We start from the raw sequence: 16,409 nt of genomic DNA, 5'->3' as shown, positions 1-16,409 counted from the left end.
TGTTCGCTTGATAGTACTTGCAAGCCAAAGGCTGGATGGTGACAAGCTTTGGGTAGGCACTGGACAATTGACTTTTGCTACTGCTTGGATGTCTGCGAACATGCTTCTGAGTCGTTGCGTGCCCTGCAGAAATGTTTCGAGCTCAGTGTTGTTCATCTTTGCATTAGCAGTACAAGGGATATATGGTCCTGGAAACGGCGTTCAAAGACGTTCCCACTGCTCGAGAGTTCCATAACCTTTATCAGTGTTGTCAACTGATCTTCTTGCAAGCATGCCTCACGTAAATTCCTCCCCCGTTGACTTGCCAAGCTGCCTTATGTGCCCACATGCTAAGGCTCAACCAACTTCTCCAACACCTCATTCATAGCCCTGTCCGCCTCGCCCATCCTAGCCTCGTTATCCTCTCCGGGAAGCTGCCATGACAGACTGTTCTGTAACCTCTCCCAGAACTCCAAGTAATCCCTCATTGGCCCCTCTAGCACGGTCTCAACCTCATCCGCCGGAGTCTCAGCGCTGACCTGGCGAAGTTGTGCTGAGATATCGAGGAGGAGCCGGATCATGTGCTGAGAATACAGGTCGATCATGATAGGCGGTGCGGCGAGGGCTAGTGATGTCGGCTCGTGGCGCGCACCGAATCGGTCGGGGTCTAGAGACAGGTCCTTCTCCTTGAGTATGTAGTCCTTGGCGAGGCTGAGCTTGCTGCGCAGCATCCCGTGGTATTTCGCCTCTTCATCGGAACAGAAGTTGGCAAAGTCAGGTGCCTCGTTGGTTTTGGCGTCGACGAGCGTTGCGACGGTGAGCTTTAGATGCTTGAACCCGTTGTCTTGTTGGTTGAATGCGACTCTTGAATCGGTGTTGCGGCCACCCCCAACCTGACCGGAGACCCAATGGCGGCGGAAGTCATCATGGGCGAATGCGAGAGCGGTTTTATCCTTGTCGTTGACGCCGATTTTGCGGGTGCGTACGGGCATTGTGGGTGTAGCTGGGGTTCAAATTTGCGGTCGCGGTAGGAGTATGAGAGGGAGCAAATGATCGAATGATTTCACGACTGTGATCTCGCCGTAGAAGTGGCTAGAGAGCGGGGGTGCACACAGGCAGCATCAAGGCAACGAGGGCAGTGTTTGGTGCAGAGCTTGGAGTGTTGGTGAGCACGGGCCGCGAGTCGCATTCACTACCGTATCGTCATAAGTTCCTCTTATCAAACAATTGGTAGAGCTACAGACGGGTCACAGTGAATGTACTACTTCGTGCGCTCTTGACCTAGAACAAATCATCTAGGTAGTCCGAGCTTTCCAGCCACCCAATATGGACCTCTACGCCACCAAGAGCGTGTTCCGCCTCTAATATCTGTTCAGCATCCTCTAGAGCAGTCTCGGTGGCATCACTTAATTGCCTGTTTTCATTGTCATACGAGACCACCTCCATCCGTTGCGGATCATACTGTCCTTTGTGGTAGTAGCTGATGCCGCTCTTACGAAGACGTCTCAGTAGTCCAACCAGTGCCATGGTCTCTCCTTCGATAATCATAGGGAAAGTTGGAGTTTCGAAAATGCGGATCTTATATCGAAATTCGTCCTTTACTGGGTTGCATGCTTCCATCAATCCATCGCCCTTTCGATCTTCAATTTCGTCGGGGTCTGCGATGCACCAGCTACCATCTTCATGAGGATCGTAAGCGATGTGCGAAAGCTCCCACATCATCAGCTTGATACCTTGCGCGCTGATATACACATGCGGTTTACAGGACTGTCGAGCGACCGATGGCGGCGACTGAAAGATGATTCGTGAGGGTCTCCACGACGCCATACAATTGTTGAAGGATTCTTTCGACTTTGGGTCCTGAAACATCCTTCTCTTCTCTCTAGCGTAGCGGAAAATGTCACGACCAATCTTTCGACTGTATATGAACGCAGCTTGTTTTGCGAAGGCGTTGGCAAGATCTTCCCTTGTCAACACTCGCGCTATCTTAGCGATCCCGCAAGTGCACGGCAGGTCGACAAGGGTTTTGGAATTTGCTGTGTTGTAGGCTTCGTGAAGTTCCTTTTGTGGGTTGTCTTGGTGCCAATCAGGCTGGTTTTCATCCTCATGGGTATGCTTGCGTTTCAGGCCTGCGAGGACGGGAGGCGGGATATATGAGTGTAATTTTGGTTCATCGTGGGATCCTGGTTCATCATGCGATTCTGGTCCATCCTGCGCAAAATCCGGAACACCTTGTGGTGCCGCATCCGATGGAACATGGTCTGCAATTTCCTTGGGCTCCGCATGCGCTGTGTCGTCATCGTTCGCTGGAGTGGGGTCATAGCTATCTTCTTTCCTTACTTCTGGTACTTCCTCACTGGGAGTTGACTGTAGTACTGTAGAAGCTGCAAGATCCAGATTCTTCTCCTTCCGTACTTTGACGTGAGCCAGTAGAGCCTCGATTATTGCATCTGCGGATGTCTTCGGGGCCTGTAGAGATTTGATGTCGTACCCATCGTCCTTTAGCAACTTCAATCGTTCGATGTTGTTGGCTTTCTGCTTCCACGTCTTTTTATCCCACACTTTGTCCAAGCTCAGCCCCTTGTGAGCGATGCCTTTACATGCTTTCTCTTCCCAGATATGATCTTCTGGCGAGAGTTTCGCGCATGGATGTGTTTGTGAGATGACAGGAGCCGCCTTAGGTGGGTCAGTGGCTGGTACAGGCAGACTGCGGGCGAGAACATCGGAGTGCAAACTGATCGGCGTTAAAGGTAAAGGAGGCACGAGGTGCTCGGGGCTGTTTGCTTCCTGGGTGCTAGGGACATCATTTCTCGCGCGCATCCGCTCAATGATGTCTTCATCTGGGTGTTGATAGTTTGAACCATTGGCAAGCGCTTGCGCACGGCAAAGCTGATCGATGGTGAGATCTTTCGGTCTACTGTTTTCCGTGTCCCACGCATGGTTGATACAGCGAGGCTCAAAGGCGACAAAGCGATTAGTCTTTTGTGAATGCTGGTGAATCCTCCTGTCGATGCAATGCATCATATATGAAGCAAGTCTTATGATGGTGATTAGTCTCGTCAAAGTGCAAGGATGGTATTCGGTACCGGTTTGCTATACAGGTACTGTTTAGCACTTTTCCAAACTAACGTACTTGGATGAAACTGGGTGGTTCTTCCGTGCAGGACAAGAAGGCCAGCCAAAGAAGTAGAGCCGAATGGTTGTGCAGGGAGTGAGAGATTACCGGGGGATGTAGTCCGCGCCCGTAGTTATACAGAAAGCAGGTACATCTTGTGGGGCACATCGCTTTCCCTCCACGTCGTGTGACATAATCTTTGGCGCGTGTGAGTGACGCTGGATAGCTTTCACCCGGTTGAATCGCCACGATGTTCGTGAAGAAAGCTGGTTGAGAAGCGGATCGAAGAAGACCAGTAGGGCGTAGCTGCAGGCCGAGCTCTAGCATGTAGCCTGTGTGAAAGATCAATAGTACAGCCGCCGTAGTGAATATACCGGATCCGTATCCTTATACTAACAGTCAGACGCATTGTAGAGTGCAGTAGCAAACGAAGAAAGCTCCAAGTGAGATGCACCGTTCTAGACTGAACGACAGTTGAATGTATGTCGTGAGTAAGATGTAGCAGCCTTTTGTCAGCGAGGCCATATTGTACTGAGTTCATCGCGACGAACAAACTCTGATGTTTCAAGATTCCGAGCTCGCAAAGCAAACCTTCTCATGTGAGTAACACCCACCTGTAGTCGGGAAGCTTCCGGAAAGGCATTGATAAAATGAGATAGGACTCTAGTTCTCGTGGCCACGCTTGAGGCTCGAGCCGCCATAGTGGAACGAGATGACAATAAGACCGCTTGTTCGACGTCACGGGTGACAGAATCATTAAAAAGATGCGCAGCAGAGATCCCAGGAAGGAGCAGACTGCTCGTTCGTTGTTGAAGGTAGAGTGTTGAAGTAAGCACGCGTCCGATGAATTCTGCAGTAGTGCTGCTCTGGCCAAGGACTGACGCGTTGTTCGGGTAAGCAGCTAAGGGGCTTCGTCACATATTCCAGTCGCAGTGTAACCGAACATTCGCTTTTCTTCGCGGGGCATAGTTTCCGAGATGGCGCTGATGGCGCTGATGGTGTAGGTGATTGAATTCGGTGGGTGTGACAGATACGAAGTCTGGGCGGGCGAACTTCGGAACCGAGCGCGTGGGCGACGTGACACACTAACTTTAGTGGCGTCATTCACCCAACCTCCTTGAATTCAAACACGTCTTTCCTCCTGACATCATTCCTTTCAGTCTGACTGCCCTACTCTAGTCTCATCGAGACATCGCTTAATGGACATATAGTCCATGTCTCGCTTTCACTTAACGTGTCTTCCGGACCCCAGCTTCGACCATCTCACGCCGTCAATTCGCAACAATATGCATCGCGACCTTTCTGAGTCCATTCGGCAAGTACATGCTCACTTATTGATTCGTCCAGCATTCTCCATATCGCGTTCGCTTCCAATGAGGTGTACATCCATCGCGCCATTCCCTCCACGCTCACCGTCTCCTCGGCTCCGCCATCGTGTCATCTTGTTCAATGTTATCAGTTGCATGGTCATTCCTGTACTTCGAAGATACCTTCAACGCGAGTAGACGTTCGATCGATCTTTGGTGGCGCTTATGCGCGCATCCGTGTGTGTTCATGTCTCCATTCGTTTGTTCTCGCGCTGTCACGTGACAAGGCGCTTGCTGCCTCCAGGGCAGGCTGCTTGCTATTGGCTGTCCGTGCTAGCACAATCACCACTATCAGCACAATCAGCTGTACCAATACTACATTGTTGTAAACACCGACCCCGTCCTCCCCTCGCTGCAGCGGACTGGCAATGGCCGCGCCTGGCAGCAACCGCTATGCGATGTTCGCCAGTGCAGACAGCAGCGAAACTCCCGTCCGCAGTCCCGCTATTGACCATTCTCAAAACCCATTCCTCAACCAGATTGCCGATGACTCGATGCCATGGCAAGAGGTCAAGAAGCGCGGCGCTCCTGCAGTACAGCCGGCACCACCGGTTCGACGCTCTCCGCAGGTGCTGAATGACCGCACCAAGGCTATCCTCAACCGCCCACGCGCCCAGCAAGGGCAAGATCGCATCGTCTCGGGCTCAACGGACAACACACCCGAAAAAGCATACGATCCACACGAGAACTGGTGTGGCGTCTGCTCGTACAAGTTCGCCAACAAAGCTGCACTGCTCAGTCACATTAAGCAGAGCGTCGGACACGAAAACTATTGCAACCTCTGCAAGCGCGTCTTCGTGGACCGCAATGGTCTCAAAAACCACGTCGACAACGCAGCGAACCATGAAGTTCATTGCAACCTTTGTCTCTCCGCTTTCAAGGACGACTGGGCTCTCAAGAACCACTTCGAGAATAACTACAGCGTCGGCCATGAGTGGGTGTGTCTTACTTGCCTGCTCGGCTTCAACACTCGCGCTGAGTTGGAGCGACATCTTCAAACCGCTGCGAAGCATACGTGGTGCGGAACATGCCAGCGCCGATTTCGCAATCAGGATGAACGGGATGCACATTGGGAACAGACGAACAGTAAGTGGTCTGAGAGATTCTAAGTTGCGAGCTCGTGTCTTTTTGCCTGGTCAGAGCGTTCATTCTCTTGTTCAACGATTACTTCACCTTGAGGACTTGACTGACCAAGGTAAGGACATAAGCATTGCTTACAACCAGGTTGCGACTTCGATGGGCCGGACCAGTCCACGCTTGCACGGCATCTCAAGTGTGATCACTTCCAGTGCGAAGGCTGCAAGCGCATACTACCGAGCTTTACCAAGCTTACGCAACACTACGAGAGCTGTGCATTCGCGCTTGCCTGCCCCCAATGCGGCGAGCACTGTGCTGGAAAGACCCAACTGGGTATTCACCTCGAGAACTGTTTTCTTTGCGAGGAATGTGACTTCCACACTCACCACGAGGGCAACTACCACATTGTGAGTGATCTGCCACGCGATCAACTCGCCAATGCCACGCTGACAACACACCAGCACATGACTAAGCACAGATCCGCTGACATTGGCTGTTGGGCCTGCGACGCACCGATGCGCACCTACTCCAGTCTCATCAATCACTTGGAGTCAGGCAAGTGCCCCAACTTCAACGACCCGGCACTTCTTATGCGCTGTCTCGGAAAGTGGTGGTACTCGGCGCTTTACATGGATCTCGATATGCATGCGTCCATTCGCATAGGCCGTGTCGATATCCGCGAGGTACAGCGTTGGTCGGCAGCTGGTGACCTTCACCCTTTCGTGTGTCGCGACGAGGGATGTGGAAAGGTCTTTGGTCATCTAAGTTCGCTGGTATTGCACTGTGAGAGCCAGGCTTGCGGTTGGGGTGTCGATCGCTTGAACATGCCGGGCCTGGAGAAGGAGTTCAAGCACGCGTGTCTTCGGAGGGACAGTGCCACTGCCTAGGAGCGAGTGCAACCTCCGATGGTAGTGGAGATGCTCGAGGATCGACCTGAAACGCGGAGGACAGTCATTCGTTCTGTCTCATCCATGATGCTTGAGCTACGCCAGAATATGCTCATTGAACATGCACGGCTCAGTCATCTAGCTTATAACATGCCATGACGAGTTCGTTGACCCACGTTTCATGACTGTGTTGACTCGTTCAGAGTGTATCTAACTACCACATCGGGCGCACTAGTGCATCGGTCACTATACAGCCAGAAGATGCGAACTAGAAACCCAGCTGGCTATAGTTATAGTATTACATATGAGCTCATTTGACTCCTCTCCCAACCCTGGGTGTACTTCATGATACATCTCACGTGTAACCTTCTGTCATCACCTTGTCAATGTCCTACCGCCTCCGCTCACCCGTCTCGCTACCTTTGCCCTCTAGACGCCCAGTGATCTTCTTCTCGAACTCATCAGGATGAAGGGTTCTACCTGTCTTGTCCCTGAATCGCCAGCTGACCCTATTCCATACCATTGAGCAATCTTGTTGTAAGATGCGAGCGACTAGACGCAAGTCATCGGCGGAGAAAGTATCGTCGGGTTTTACTTCGAGTTCGAGAGGACGAGCGGCGATAGGACGGGCGTTGTTGTTGTTGTTGTTGCCGTTGCTGGTATTGGGCTGAGCGGGCGCCCGCGGAGGCATTTGGTTTGAAGGGGCTTTCTGCCTTGAAGCTTTCGCACCTCCGGCACCGCCGCCGGTGTTGTTTTTGTGGTTGTTGTTCGTCCCTGTACCCCAGTTGTTTCCACCGGTGTTATCCCAGCTCGCGGCAGCATCATTCGCGCCGTCTCCACCACCCGTAGTGGCGCCAGTGCCCCATCCAACTTGGGTTTCCCAAGCATTCGTACCATAACCTGCAGCATTTCCCCCAGTGAAGTCCCATTCTGCAGTATCGCCCCATACATCGGGTGCTTTGTCCCCAGAATTGTTCTTGTCACCAGACTCGTCTTTGCTGTTACCAGTATCTTCTCCAAACGTGAGACCCAATAAACCGCCATCATCCCCCGTTTCCTCATCCTTCTTCTCTTCTTTCTTCGTATCATCCTTGTTGTTTCCATCATGTTGATCTGTTTTCTTCCCCTTCTTCCCCTTCTTGTTTTCACCTCCCTGTTTGGCCCCACTTGGTTTCCAATCCTTCGGCTTGATATCCTTGAAGCGGCGTTTGCATTCATGCTCAGCTTTACCAAATTCTTCGACTATCTTAGCCCAGGTAACCTTTGAATCATCCTTCATCTGCATCAGCTTCTCGTCTTGCTCTTTTGTCCATTCATTGAACTCGTCGTCCTTCTTGCTATCATCTTGTGGGGCTATGTCGTTCTCTGGGGCAGTCGGTGTGTTCCAAGCATCTGCGGGGTCATCTTTCTTCTCTTTGTTGTCGTCGCCACCTGTAGCATCTGGGGTAGTGCCCCAGGTGGCTGCGAGCGGATCGCTTGTGTCATTGCCCGATTCCTGTACGACCCATGCATCACCTTTGTTACTTGAGGCCTTCTTCGAGCTCGACTTCTTCGATTCGCTCTTTGCATTGACGTCACCCCACCCATTACCAGCCCAAGGGTCGTCTCCATTGGCGGCGGGCTTGGTCGAAGCTGGTTTCTTCGGGGTGCCTTTCGCGCCTGCTAGCTCCTTTGCCGGCCGCTGTTCAGAAGGTACCTTCGCAAGGCTGGTTGCAGTGAGTCGTGGTTTGCCGGTGCCCGTGAGCCTGCCTTTTCGTCCGTCGCTCGCGGTCCACTCTACGATGCGACCAGGAGTAGACATCTGGTGGTAATTAGCCTAAAGCTTCGTCATGGTATTCAATGGGGGCAGTCACTATGTTAGCAGGTTGGCCGGGCTTCCCAGTTTGCGGCGGAGGTGCGGGTGGCTTTACTTCCTTGTACGGCTTGTCACTAAAGCCTAGGATGTATGCCATGGACACTCTACGCGGAGCGCCATTTGCATCCGTCATCCCGATAGCTTGGAGGTGCAGGCGCTGAGTTCGAAGTGAGGGCGTTGACACCGTGCGCAAGAAAGGACGCGGTCCGTAAGCGACGACGACGAAAACGCCACGCGGAGACGAGCGGCAATTGAAGTGAATAAAGCAAGCTGAGGTTGAGAGCACAAGAAAGACGTGCTGGTGTTGCGGGGACAAGTGTGGGAGCGGACTGACGATGGTCTTGGCGGCAAACAGATCTGTTCAGAACCTCTAAATTTGGACGGCAGAAGAGAAAGGTACATGACCGAACGATAACAGAATTCAAAGAAAGGACGTTATCCTAAGACCTACGCGCACAGAAGAAAGGAAGTGGACGACGAAGAGAATATTTCATGAGAGATACATGGGTGTTACCTTCCGCCTCAACTCGTTGACGTAGATATCCAGGCTACCAGCGATCTGAGCTGCTGAATCACGACAAACTATCTCCATGGTCCCCAGCTGTACCTTGAAGTTCTGTAGTAGCGCATTGTGGTAATCGTGCGAGACCCTGAAGGGTAGCGGATGTCAGCGCACGCAGACTGCACAGCGAATCGCGAAATTGTCATGTCATCTACTGATCCCTAACGTATTAGAACAAATGCAGCATCGCATCCAGGATTCACTAGGAAGGCTGTGAACGAACAACAATATTGCGGGGTGTAGGACAGAGCAGGACGCCGTTCGAAGGAAGTTGAGACGGAGCCGTGGCTGACTAATCTGAACGCTAACGTTCTGGGCCCTTGCATTGCGGGCAAGCTGGCATCTCCGTGTACGTAGCTTGGCGCTCGACGAAACACCGAATTCGACACGACAGAGCAGCATCACCATACACCCGCCATGCTGTTCCCATCTCTCGCCATGCTCGCTGCGGCGAGCAGCTTGCTGTCATTCGCGACGGCGCACAATATCCAAATGAAGGCCCACCAGCGCGAATGCTTCCACGAGTCCCTCCACAAGGACGACAAGATGACAGTCACGTTCCAAGTCGGCGACCGGGAGTTTGGCGGCAGCGGAAACTTGGAGATTGATTTCTGGGTGCGTCAATGAGACTCCAATTCTGCCTCCAAACCACATAGCTGACTATTTATCCACAGATCGAGACGCCCTCTCGAAGCTACCAAGTCCACGAACGCGGCGTATCCTCCGGCGACCACTCCTTCGACGCCAAAGAAGACGGCAAATACACGTACTGCTTTAACAACGAGCACTGGGGCGCGAACACGAAGGAGGTCTCGTTCAACGTGCACGGCATTGTCTACGTCCCTGAATCGGAAGCGCCCCAAGACCCATTGGAGAAGGAGGGTGAGGAACCACACTGGATAATTGGGAGAGGACAGTGCTGACAGAAACAGTGCGAACAATGTCGGAACTTGTCTCCCAGGTCAAGGACGAACAGAGCTACATCATCGTGCGCGAGCGAGTGCACAGGAATACTGCTGAGAGCACGAACGCGCGCATCAAGTGGTGGAGCATCTTCCAGTTGATGGTACTCATTGGCCAGGGCTTCTTCCAGGTGTGGTGGCTCAAACGGTTCTTCGAGGTAACCAGCACCCGTGCATCCTATCACCATTCCAGCAGTACTCAACTAATCCCGTCTACAGGTCAAGCGTGTTGTTTAGCTTTCCCTCCTCTTCTCTCCCATACGAGCTGCATGCGGCGCAACATCTCCTGTTTTTGTCGCTAGTATACGCACTTTGTCTCGATTCTTCTGGCGTTGGAAGCGTTGTGTTTAGGAGAATAAACACAGGAAAAGGCGGGAGTATGGTGGTTACTTTATGACTCATCAGCGAGATCTGGGTAAGATTACATTTTCATATGCAGAGTTCATCCAGTTCGCTCTATGTTCCACGGGTCTGCTTCTGCCTACGGAGCTTGGCATGTATTGACCCGACTAAAATCTGGTTTGGGTCAGCTGATTCGAAGACAACCTGGCACCTTGAGAAGAAGATCATTTTAGTGGTTGATGAAGACAGGTTCCGTGAATGTTAGTGTGGTTAGCCCACCTCAACGTATTACTGGATCATTCACCAATCTTGCTTCCATCTGCGGCATTTCTATATAAAGGTGCTCGTATATCACTCCATCTTGATAGATTTGTCCCTACCTCAATGCTCTCAGCCCAATTTTCAACCCTTCGTTTGCCATCAATCTCCTGATCCATCTCATTACGTCAACAACAGACCAGTCAGGCAGCGACGTTGTAGCCTCAACGTGGTCAATCCGCCACTTTGTGCGCGTCTCTATCCGCAGTTGTCGGGTGAAGGCGGGAGACACGTCGCGAATCTGCACTGTCGGTGTACTCCTTTGTGTTATCGGGGTAGCGTGCCTTCTATCACTGGTCGCTGCTGCCTCCCATACGACCGTCACCACGAGCAACGGCAGTATAAATAGTCAACAACCCCCGCTCGCCTCCTCCAACACCAAATATGAGCCTCTCGATTCAACCTGCTGCAAGTACACCAGATGAACCCTTCACAACATGGCGCGCCTTCCGGCTGGCCTCAGGCTATGAGCTTGGATGACGTGCATGACGCTGCATCCACGCGCAAAGGCTCGATGGCTACCTTTGGCGCTCCCTCTCCACAAACAACTGCGGCAAGTACTTTCATCTCAACCCCTCTTTCCCCTGAGCCCGAAATTCTCCGCCAGCCGCAACATCGGTACAACGTGCCTGTACCACATTGGGCGAACAGGCAACGACCACCTACTCCGCCCCTTCACCACCTCGACGATGTGCGCCAACATGATCCTGCGAAACCATTGCGAGGCCCGTATACATCGCCTTACAGCACATTTGCACCAGCATACATTCATCCCTCAGTATCGAACATCCAGGGTTATCCGTCACAACGAACTGTCGCTCCACCCCCTCTACCAGTATGTATCCCTTGCTATCACGCCAACCTAGGGAAAATCTGAACAGGTCTGGAGCCTACATCGACGTTAGGGCACCTACCTTGCAGGTTTTCATGCTGATGTAGGCTGCAGACCTGTCCAGGTTTTCCCTTGTATGAGGTGCTATGCTTTGCCAACGCAGTGTTGAGACATCTTACTATCCGTGCTAACAGCTTGACAGAAGGCGCCCTCTATCCAGCATTGGCCAACTCACAACCTTAGCATGGTAGATGCACAGAGCAAGAAGAAGCAGGACGAGTACAAAAGAAAGGGCGAGGTAGCGAGGAGAAAGACAGTTTCCGCCCAAGCCTCAGCGCCGCAGTACGAACTGATCAAGGAGCCTACAACGATGCCTCGCAAACGCAAGGCTTCAATCATTGACGACTTGACAACTACACCTGCACCTCCTCCTCGCTTTAGACGTCTTCTTCCGGGTTCACCCAAACCAAAGCATGGGCAGCAACAGAGCTTCACAAGCAGCCCAGTGGTAAACCACCACCCGACTCCTCATCTACCGGGCCCCATGTACTACATCGATCCGCGGCAGTATCACCCACCACCGTATATTTCTCCCTACCCACAGTATCAAGAACCGGTTCATGCGCGACCCTTAGTTTACATGCCTCAACATCAACCGCATACGCCCGCAGCACCTCCACCACCGCCTCCCAAGATTGTCCACCCTGAGACTATACCCCAAGATATCACAAGCACCTACGACGAGTACAGGTGGCCGGTCGTTCTATATGAGCTTGAACCTGGACATGGCTTCGATTTTGCCGAGTCCTTCTTACAAGATCAGTTTGAGAAAGGAATCTACCACTCAGACAGGGACAGATGGGACGCGCATATTACGGCAGGCTTCATCAAGAATGGAAACAGAATGTCGCTTCTAGTTTTACACAACGCTGCGAACCCGTTCCAGTATGACCCACCGGCCACAACGACTACCAGCATCGGCGTATATGGAATGTTTGCTCATGAGCATAACGAGATCCATTGGACGACTGTTGCGCCATCTGTTCACAAATGGCTCCGCTTATCCATGGAAGCGGATCTTCTCACGGTCAAACAGAAGTGGTTTCCCAACATGAAGGCTTCTGACAAGCGGTTCCATCGCGCGTATTGGTTGGCTGCCAATAAACTGCCGCTCAACCGCATACTGAACCATAACGTGGCACCCGAGGAGCCGTACGGAGTGTTTGAAGACAACGAGAAGAATAACTTTGTGATTACGGAAGAGGACCTGCAGTACGGGTGGGATGGAGTGAGTGTATCGGTGGAGAAATCGGAGAAGATCTGGCAGTGTATTGTCGACGAGCTGGAGGGAGTGGACCTGGCGGACGTCGAGCATGTGTCTATAGGAGGATCAGAGAGGGCGTTTACGGCGGACTGGTTTAGCAAGTGAGGGTGTACTCGCTACCCAAGTCTGCCATGAGCTCATATACGATGGAAAAGGAGGGTTTCGGGAAAGGAAGTGGCTGCCAGTGGGCCCCCATGTAGAATAGTCTCAGTCAGAGAAATGAATGACAATCAAAACCATCAGAACACTTTGGACATTCATCTGCTATCCACAAGGGCTAATGAGAAAGCTAATCTACTTCCAACTCTATCAGGCCGATGCCGTGGCTCCCGATGAGAATAGTCCACCGTCCCACCGCGTTATCAAGACAATGGCCTCTCTAACATCCAAATCTACCACTAATCATCGATCTCCTCGTCTTGGACACTCATCGTCTCGACGCTCTCGGCAAGGCTCAGGCCCGTTCCACCCGCTCTCAAGGAAGGTTTTTTCCCTTTGCCCTTTGTTCTCTTCTTGCTTTTCGCACCGCTGGTCTCGCCCACTGGCGGTGCATCCCTGACCCAGCGTGAGATGGCTTCCGCTCGTTCAGTACTGATAGGGTATTCGCGACCGTCATCTTGCGCCCAGCGCTTAGGTGGGGTGGGTTGTGGCGACATTGGGTTCCCATCTGCGTCGCTAGGAGGAGATTGCTGCCTCTTTTTCTCGGCCTCCTCGTCCTCTCTGTTCCGGCGCTCGCGCGCGCGAACTGCACGTTGGAAACTCTCTTCGTCGACGACGCGTTCGTCGGCTAGTGCTTCGAGGATGGCTTCGTGCTTCTGACGTTCGCGTCGTTGGGCTTCTGTTTCGCCGCCGCCAGATCCGTTCATGCCGTTCTTTCCTGCTACGTCTGTGGACCCGTTCTTGCCGCCTCCGTGGCCAGGTAGGGGTGCAGGGCGACAGAGGTTCTCCCAGGATGTTGACAGGCCGATCCAGTTCCCAGCTCTACGGAGGACTTCGATCCAATCTGCGCGTGCGGGAGAACGTGCGGCGAGGAAGATAGGGTAGCCGTCGCAGACGCGGGCGAGGCGGGCGGCATTGTGGGCGTGGCGGAGGTGTTCTTTGGGGGGTGTTTGTATGAGCGCGTGGCAGAGGAGGAGACTGTGCAGGGCATCTGTAATGAGGGGGTGGTATGTTATACTCTCGTGACTATCTGCGAAGGCGGTGGCTGCTGCTGAGGCTGCGGACTCGGACGAGTTGCGAGGCGGTGGATACGGGGGCAGCGAGGCGGGAGGTGCAGCATCGAAGAGCTGGGAGACTTTGAAGATCTCCGGTGGAGGGAGTTTGGGCCACGATGCGCGGTCAGAGGAGGATTTGGTTGGGCCGCGGTGAGGGACGAGGGCTTCGGAGATGGGTGATGAGGCGCCGTTCGTCTGCTCGATGAGGCGGTTCATATTCGGTTTGATCTTATCATTCGAATACCCGTTGGGGCTGCCGTTTGCCGAGTGGCCCAGTCTGCGCAAGAACTCTTCGGCGAGCTCAGCGGAGATACCGGGCGTGTAGTCGAAGTGTGAGAGGAAAGCAACATAGTCTCGTAAGGCGCGTTTGGCGTTCTGGCGGACTTGCTTGCGGGCTTCGAGGCGAAGATGATTGCTATGCGCTTCTTCTGGTGTTATCGGATCTGGCTCCTTACCTTCGGCGATTTGGGCATCGCGCCGTGCCTTTGCCTCTTCGGCTGCCTGGAGGCCGTCGAGGGCAGCATTGACGTGGCCGCATGCTATAGTGAAGTATACGCCCGCGCGATGGAACAGCAGCTGTGTCTCGAGCGAGTTGGGGTGGTCTTCGTCGGGGATCTTGACTTCCTGCCGCCAATCCCGCCCGTATTGTTCCTGGAGCGTCTTTGCCAGCACCAGCTGATCGTTGCCCGCGCGATGCTGTGCCATCATGTACCGCGCCGTGCTCAAGGCCTCACTCAGGTCTTTGGCCGAGTTCACATAGTCCTCCTTGAAAATTCTTGTCAATGCGCGCGTTCGAAGGGGGCTCCCGTCGTTGGGTCGCTCGCTGATGATTTCATTCAAAGTATGCAAAGGTGTACACTGCGCCATCATGCGGCTGGGAATCTTCTCGTGGAAGAAGTGGACATACTTGGCGTCGACGTTGTTGGGCTCGCGCTGCAGCACCAGGTGCGCGACGTCTTCCAGCGTGCTCGCGCTCTGCATGGTAGCTACACTGGCCGCGATCTCGTCCAAATGATATGCCTGACTCAGCTTGCTCGTCGCCAGCTCCCGCATGCGATGCTTCCGCTCTCTACTCAGCTTCGAGGTCCCCCCTCCCCCGTAGCCTATCCCCAGCGCGGCGGCATTGCCCAGCATGCTGTTGTTCCCATTGAGGCTGTTGCTGAGGGCGGCCGACGTCAGGCCCGACGTGGCGCGCACAGCCAGGTTGGTCGCCTCATCTACCGCCTTGCGGATCTTGACGAGGTCGTAGAAGACGGCGGGGTCAATCGGGTGGGGGCGCGGGGAGAGGTAGTTGCTGTGGGCGAGCGACTCGAGGACCTCGGGGGGCAGCTGCAGCCAGGGGCCGTGGAACGAAGAGATGTAGCGCCAATGCCTGTAGTCCCGCCATTAGGGTATTGTCTCTGTGCATCACGACGGCAGTACCCGCCCAAACTCACTTGTTGCGGCAGATGATGAGGGCAGACGTCGAGGGCTCGCCGGCCGGCTTCTTCGCGGTTGCTGCGCCGTTGGCAGCGGGCGGCGGCGTCGACGAGGCGCTGCCGTTGGGCGCGGCATCAGCCTGCGCGCTCTTCTTCTTGCGCGCCATGTTCCAATGTCTTCGGTATACAACTCTCGCCGGGGACGTCTGCTCTGCACTGGCTGGAATGATGCCGTATCGATAATAAATTTCGTCTTGGCGTTAGCGCGGAGACGGAGCTTGCGTCTTTGTCTCCGACACGGCACCCTTCACCTCTCTCGTCGCGTCTTGCCAGCCATCCTCCCTCACAACGCGCTTTCTTTTCACCTCAATCGCGTCTTCTCTCACTCAGTGATGCACCTTCGTGCCTCGCGCTATCACGCCTGCCCATGCCGTCAGGCGGCTGGCATGGGTCGCCCTTCCTTCGCGTGATGCTTGACAGGGGCATGCAACGGCCTCCTGCAGCGCCCTGTTCTAGCTTTACCCCACCGGTTCTTTGCAGCACCTTCCACGACGACTTTCCCATGATGTCACCCTTTTCCTAGACAAAGCCCTCGGTGGCTTTCTTTGAGCTGGACATCTGGAATTTAATCAGTGTTGCCGCGTATTCAGCCACTGCTGCAACTCCTCTTCGCTACACATGCCTTCCTCACCAGCCATCCCACCGTCTGCACTCAGTATGTTGGTGTCGGCCCACGGTCCAGGCTGCCATGTCGCCTGCTGGACTTCTCACGGCTTTCCGATATATCACCGCCATTGGAGGGACTAAACCGCTGGAAGGCGCCTTGTCCGGATTCTATGCGATACTCGCTGACTGAGAGTCGTCGTTTGGCATGGTGGCTGTTCCGTCCCACACCACCAACACACTGGCACCATGTCTTGTGCCCGACTATATCCCCAGTCGATGCAGAACGGAGCCTCGTCAAGCCTTTGCTAAAACCACATGAGAAGCACAGTCAGCCTAGAGTCAGCAACGGCTGGACTATAAAATGTCTCTTGGCTCCAAATTCAGCGCTCCGGTTCCGCCTCATGTAAAAGTCAAGCCAACGAATGCGGGGAACGCTGTGAAGACATGAGCACATCATCCACGTTTCATGCTTTCCAGTCATGTCAAATTTT

The 16,409-nt window shown here is 53.7% G+C and overlaps 7 protein-coding genes across 7 annotated transcripts; 3 read left to right on the top strand and 4 right to left on the bottom strand.

Annotated features, from left to right (window-relative positions):
* Positions 1-329: 329 nt before the first annotated feature.
* Positions 330-971, bottom strand: J4E79_001258 (uncharacterized protein; the record flags this gene model as incomplete). Its single annotated transcript, XM_049350168.1, has 1 exon — positions 330-971. The coding sequence occupies one exon, from the start codon at positions 969-971 to the stop codon at positions 330-332; it is 642 nt and encodes a 213-aa protein (XP_049215327.1).
* Positions 972-1,260: 289 nt separating this feature from the next.
* Positions 1,261-3,000, bottom strand: J4E79_001257 (uncharacterized protein; the record flags this gene model as incomplete). Its single annotated transcript, XM_049350167.1, has 1 exon — positions 1,261-3,000. The coding sequence occupies one exon, from the start codon at positions 2,998-3,000 to the stop codon at positions 1,261-1,263; it is 1,740 nt and encodes a 579-aa protein (XP_049215326.1).
* Positions 3,001-4,829: 1,829 nt separating this feature from the next.
* On the top strand, positions 4,830-6,425 carry J4E79_001256 (uncharacterized protein; the record flags this gene model as incomplete). The annotated part of the gene is made up of 2 exons (XM_049350166.1): positions 4,830-5,547; positions 5,686-6,425. 2 exons carry the CDS (start codon positions 4,830-4,832, stop codon positions 6,423-6,425), a joined length of 1,458 nt encoding a protein of 485 aa, XP_049215325.1.
* Positions 6,426-6,816: 391 nt separating this feature from the next.
* J4E79_001255 (uncharacterized protein) lies at positions 6,817-8,226 on the bottom strand (the record flags this gene model as incomplete). The annotated part of the gene is made up of 1 exon (XM_049350165.1): positions 6,817-8,226. The coding sequence occupies one exon, from the start codon at positions 8,224-8,226 to the stop codon at positions 6,817-6,819; it is 1,410 nt and encodes a 469-aa protein (XP_049215324.1).
* A 1,033-nt stretch (positions 8,227-9,259) lies between these two features.
* On the top strand, positions 9,260-10,041 carry J4E79_001254 (uncharacterized protein; the record flags this gene model as incomplete). The annotated part of the gene is made up of 4 exons (XM_049350164.1): positions 9,260-9,457; positions 9,517-9,724; positions 9,775-9,962; positions 10,024-10,041. 4 exons carry the CDS (start codon positions 9,260-9,262, stop codon positions 10,039-10,041), a joined length of 612 nt encoding a protein of 203 aa, XP_049215323.1.
* Positions 10,042-11,540: 1,499 nt separating this feature from the next.
* Positions 11,541-12,725, top strand: J4E79_001253 (uncharacterized protein; the record flags this gene model as incomplete). The annotated part of the gene is made up of 1 exon (XM_049350163.1): positions 11,541-12,725. The coding sequence occupies one exon, from the start codon at positions 11,541-11,543 to the stop codon at positions 12,723-12,725; it is 1,185 nt and encodes a 394-aa protein (XP_049215322.1).
* A 293-nt stretch (positions 12,726-13,018) lies between these two features.
* J4E79_001252 (uncharacterized protein) lies at positions 13,019-15,419 on the bottom strand (the record flags this gene model as incomplete). Its single annotated transcript, XM_049350162.1, has 2 exons — positions 13,019-15,206; positions 15,271-15,419. The coding sequence occupies 2 exons, from the start codon at positions 15,417-15,419 to the stop codon at positions 13,019-13,021; spliced, it is 2,337 nt and encodes a 778-aa protein (XP_049215321.1).
* Between the last annotated feature and the right edge of the window lie 990 nt (positions 15,420-16,409).

Source organism: Alternaria viburni (assembly GCF_023758015.1).
Source record: "Alternaria viburni strain BMP 2772 chromosome Unknown scaffold_2, whole genome shotgun sequence".
NCBI classification, from domain to species: Eukaryota; Fungi; Ascomycota; class Dothideomycetes; order Pleosporales; family Pleosporaceae; genus Alternaria; species Alternaria viburni.
Note: the sequence above shows the minus strand (reverse complement) of the source record. Positions and strands in the feature narration are given on the sequence as shown.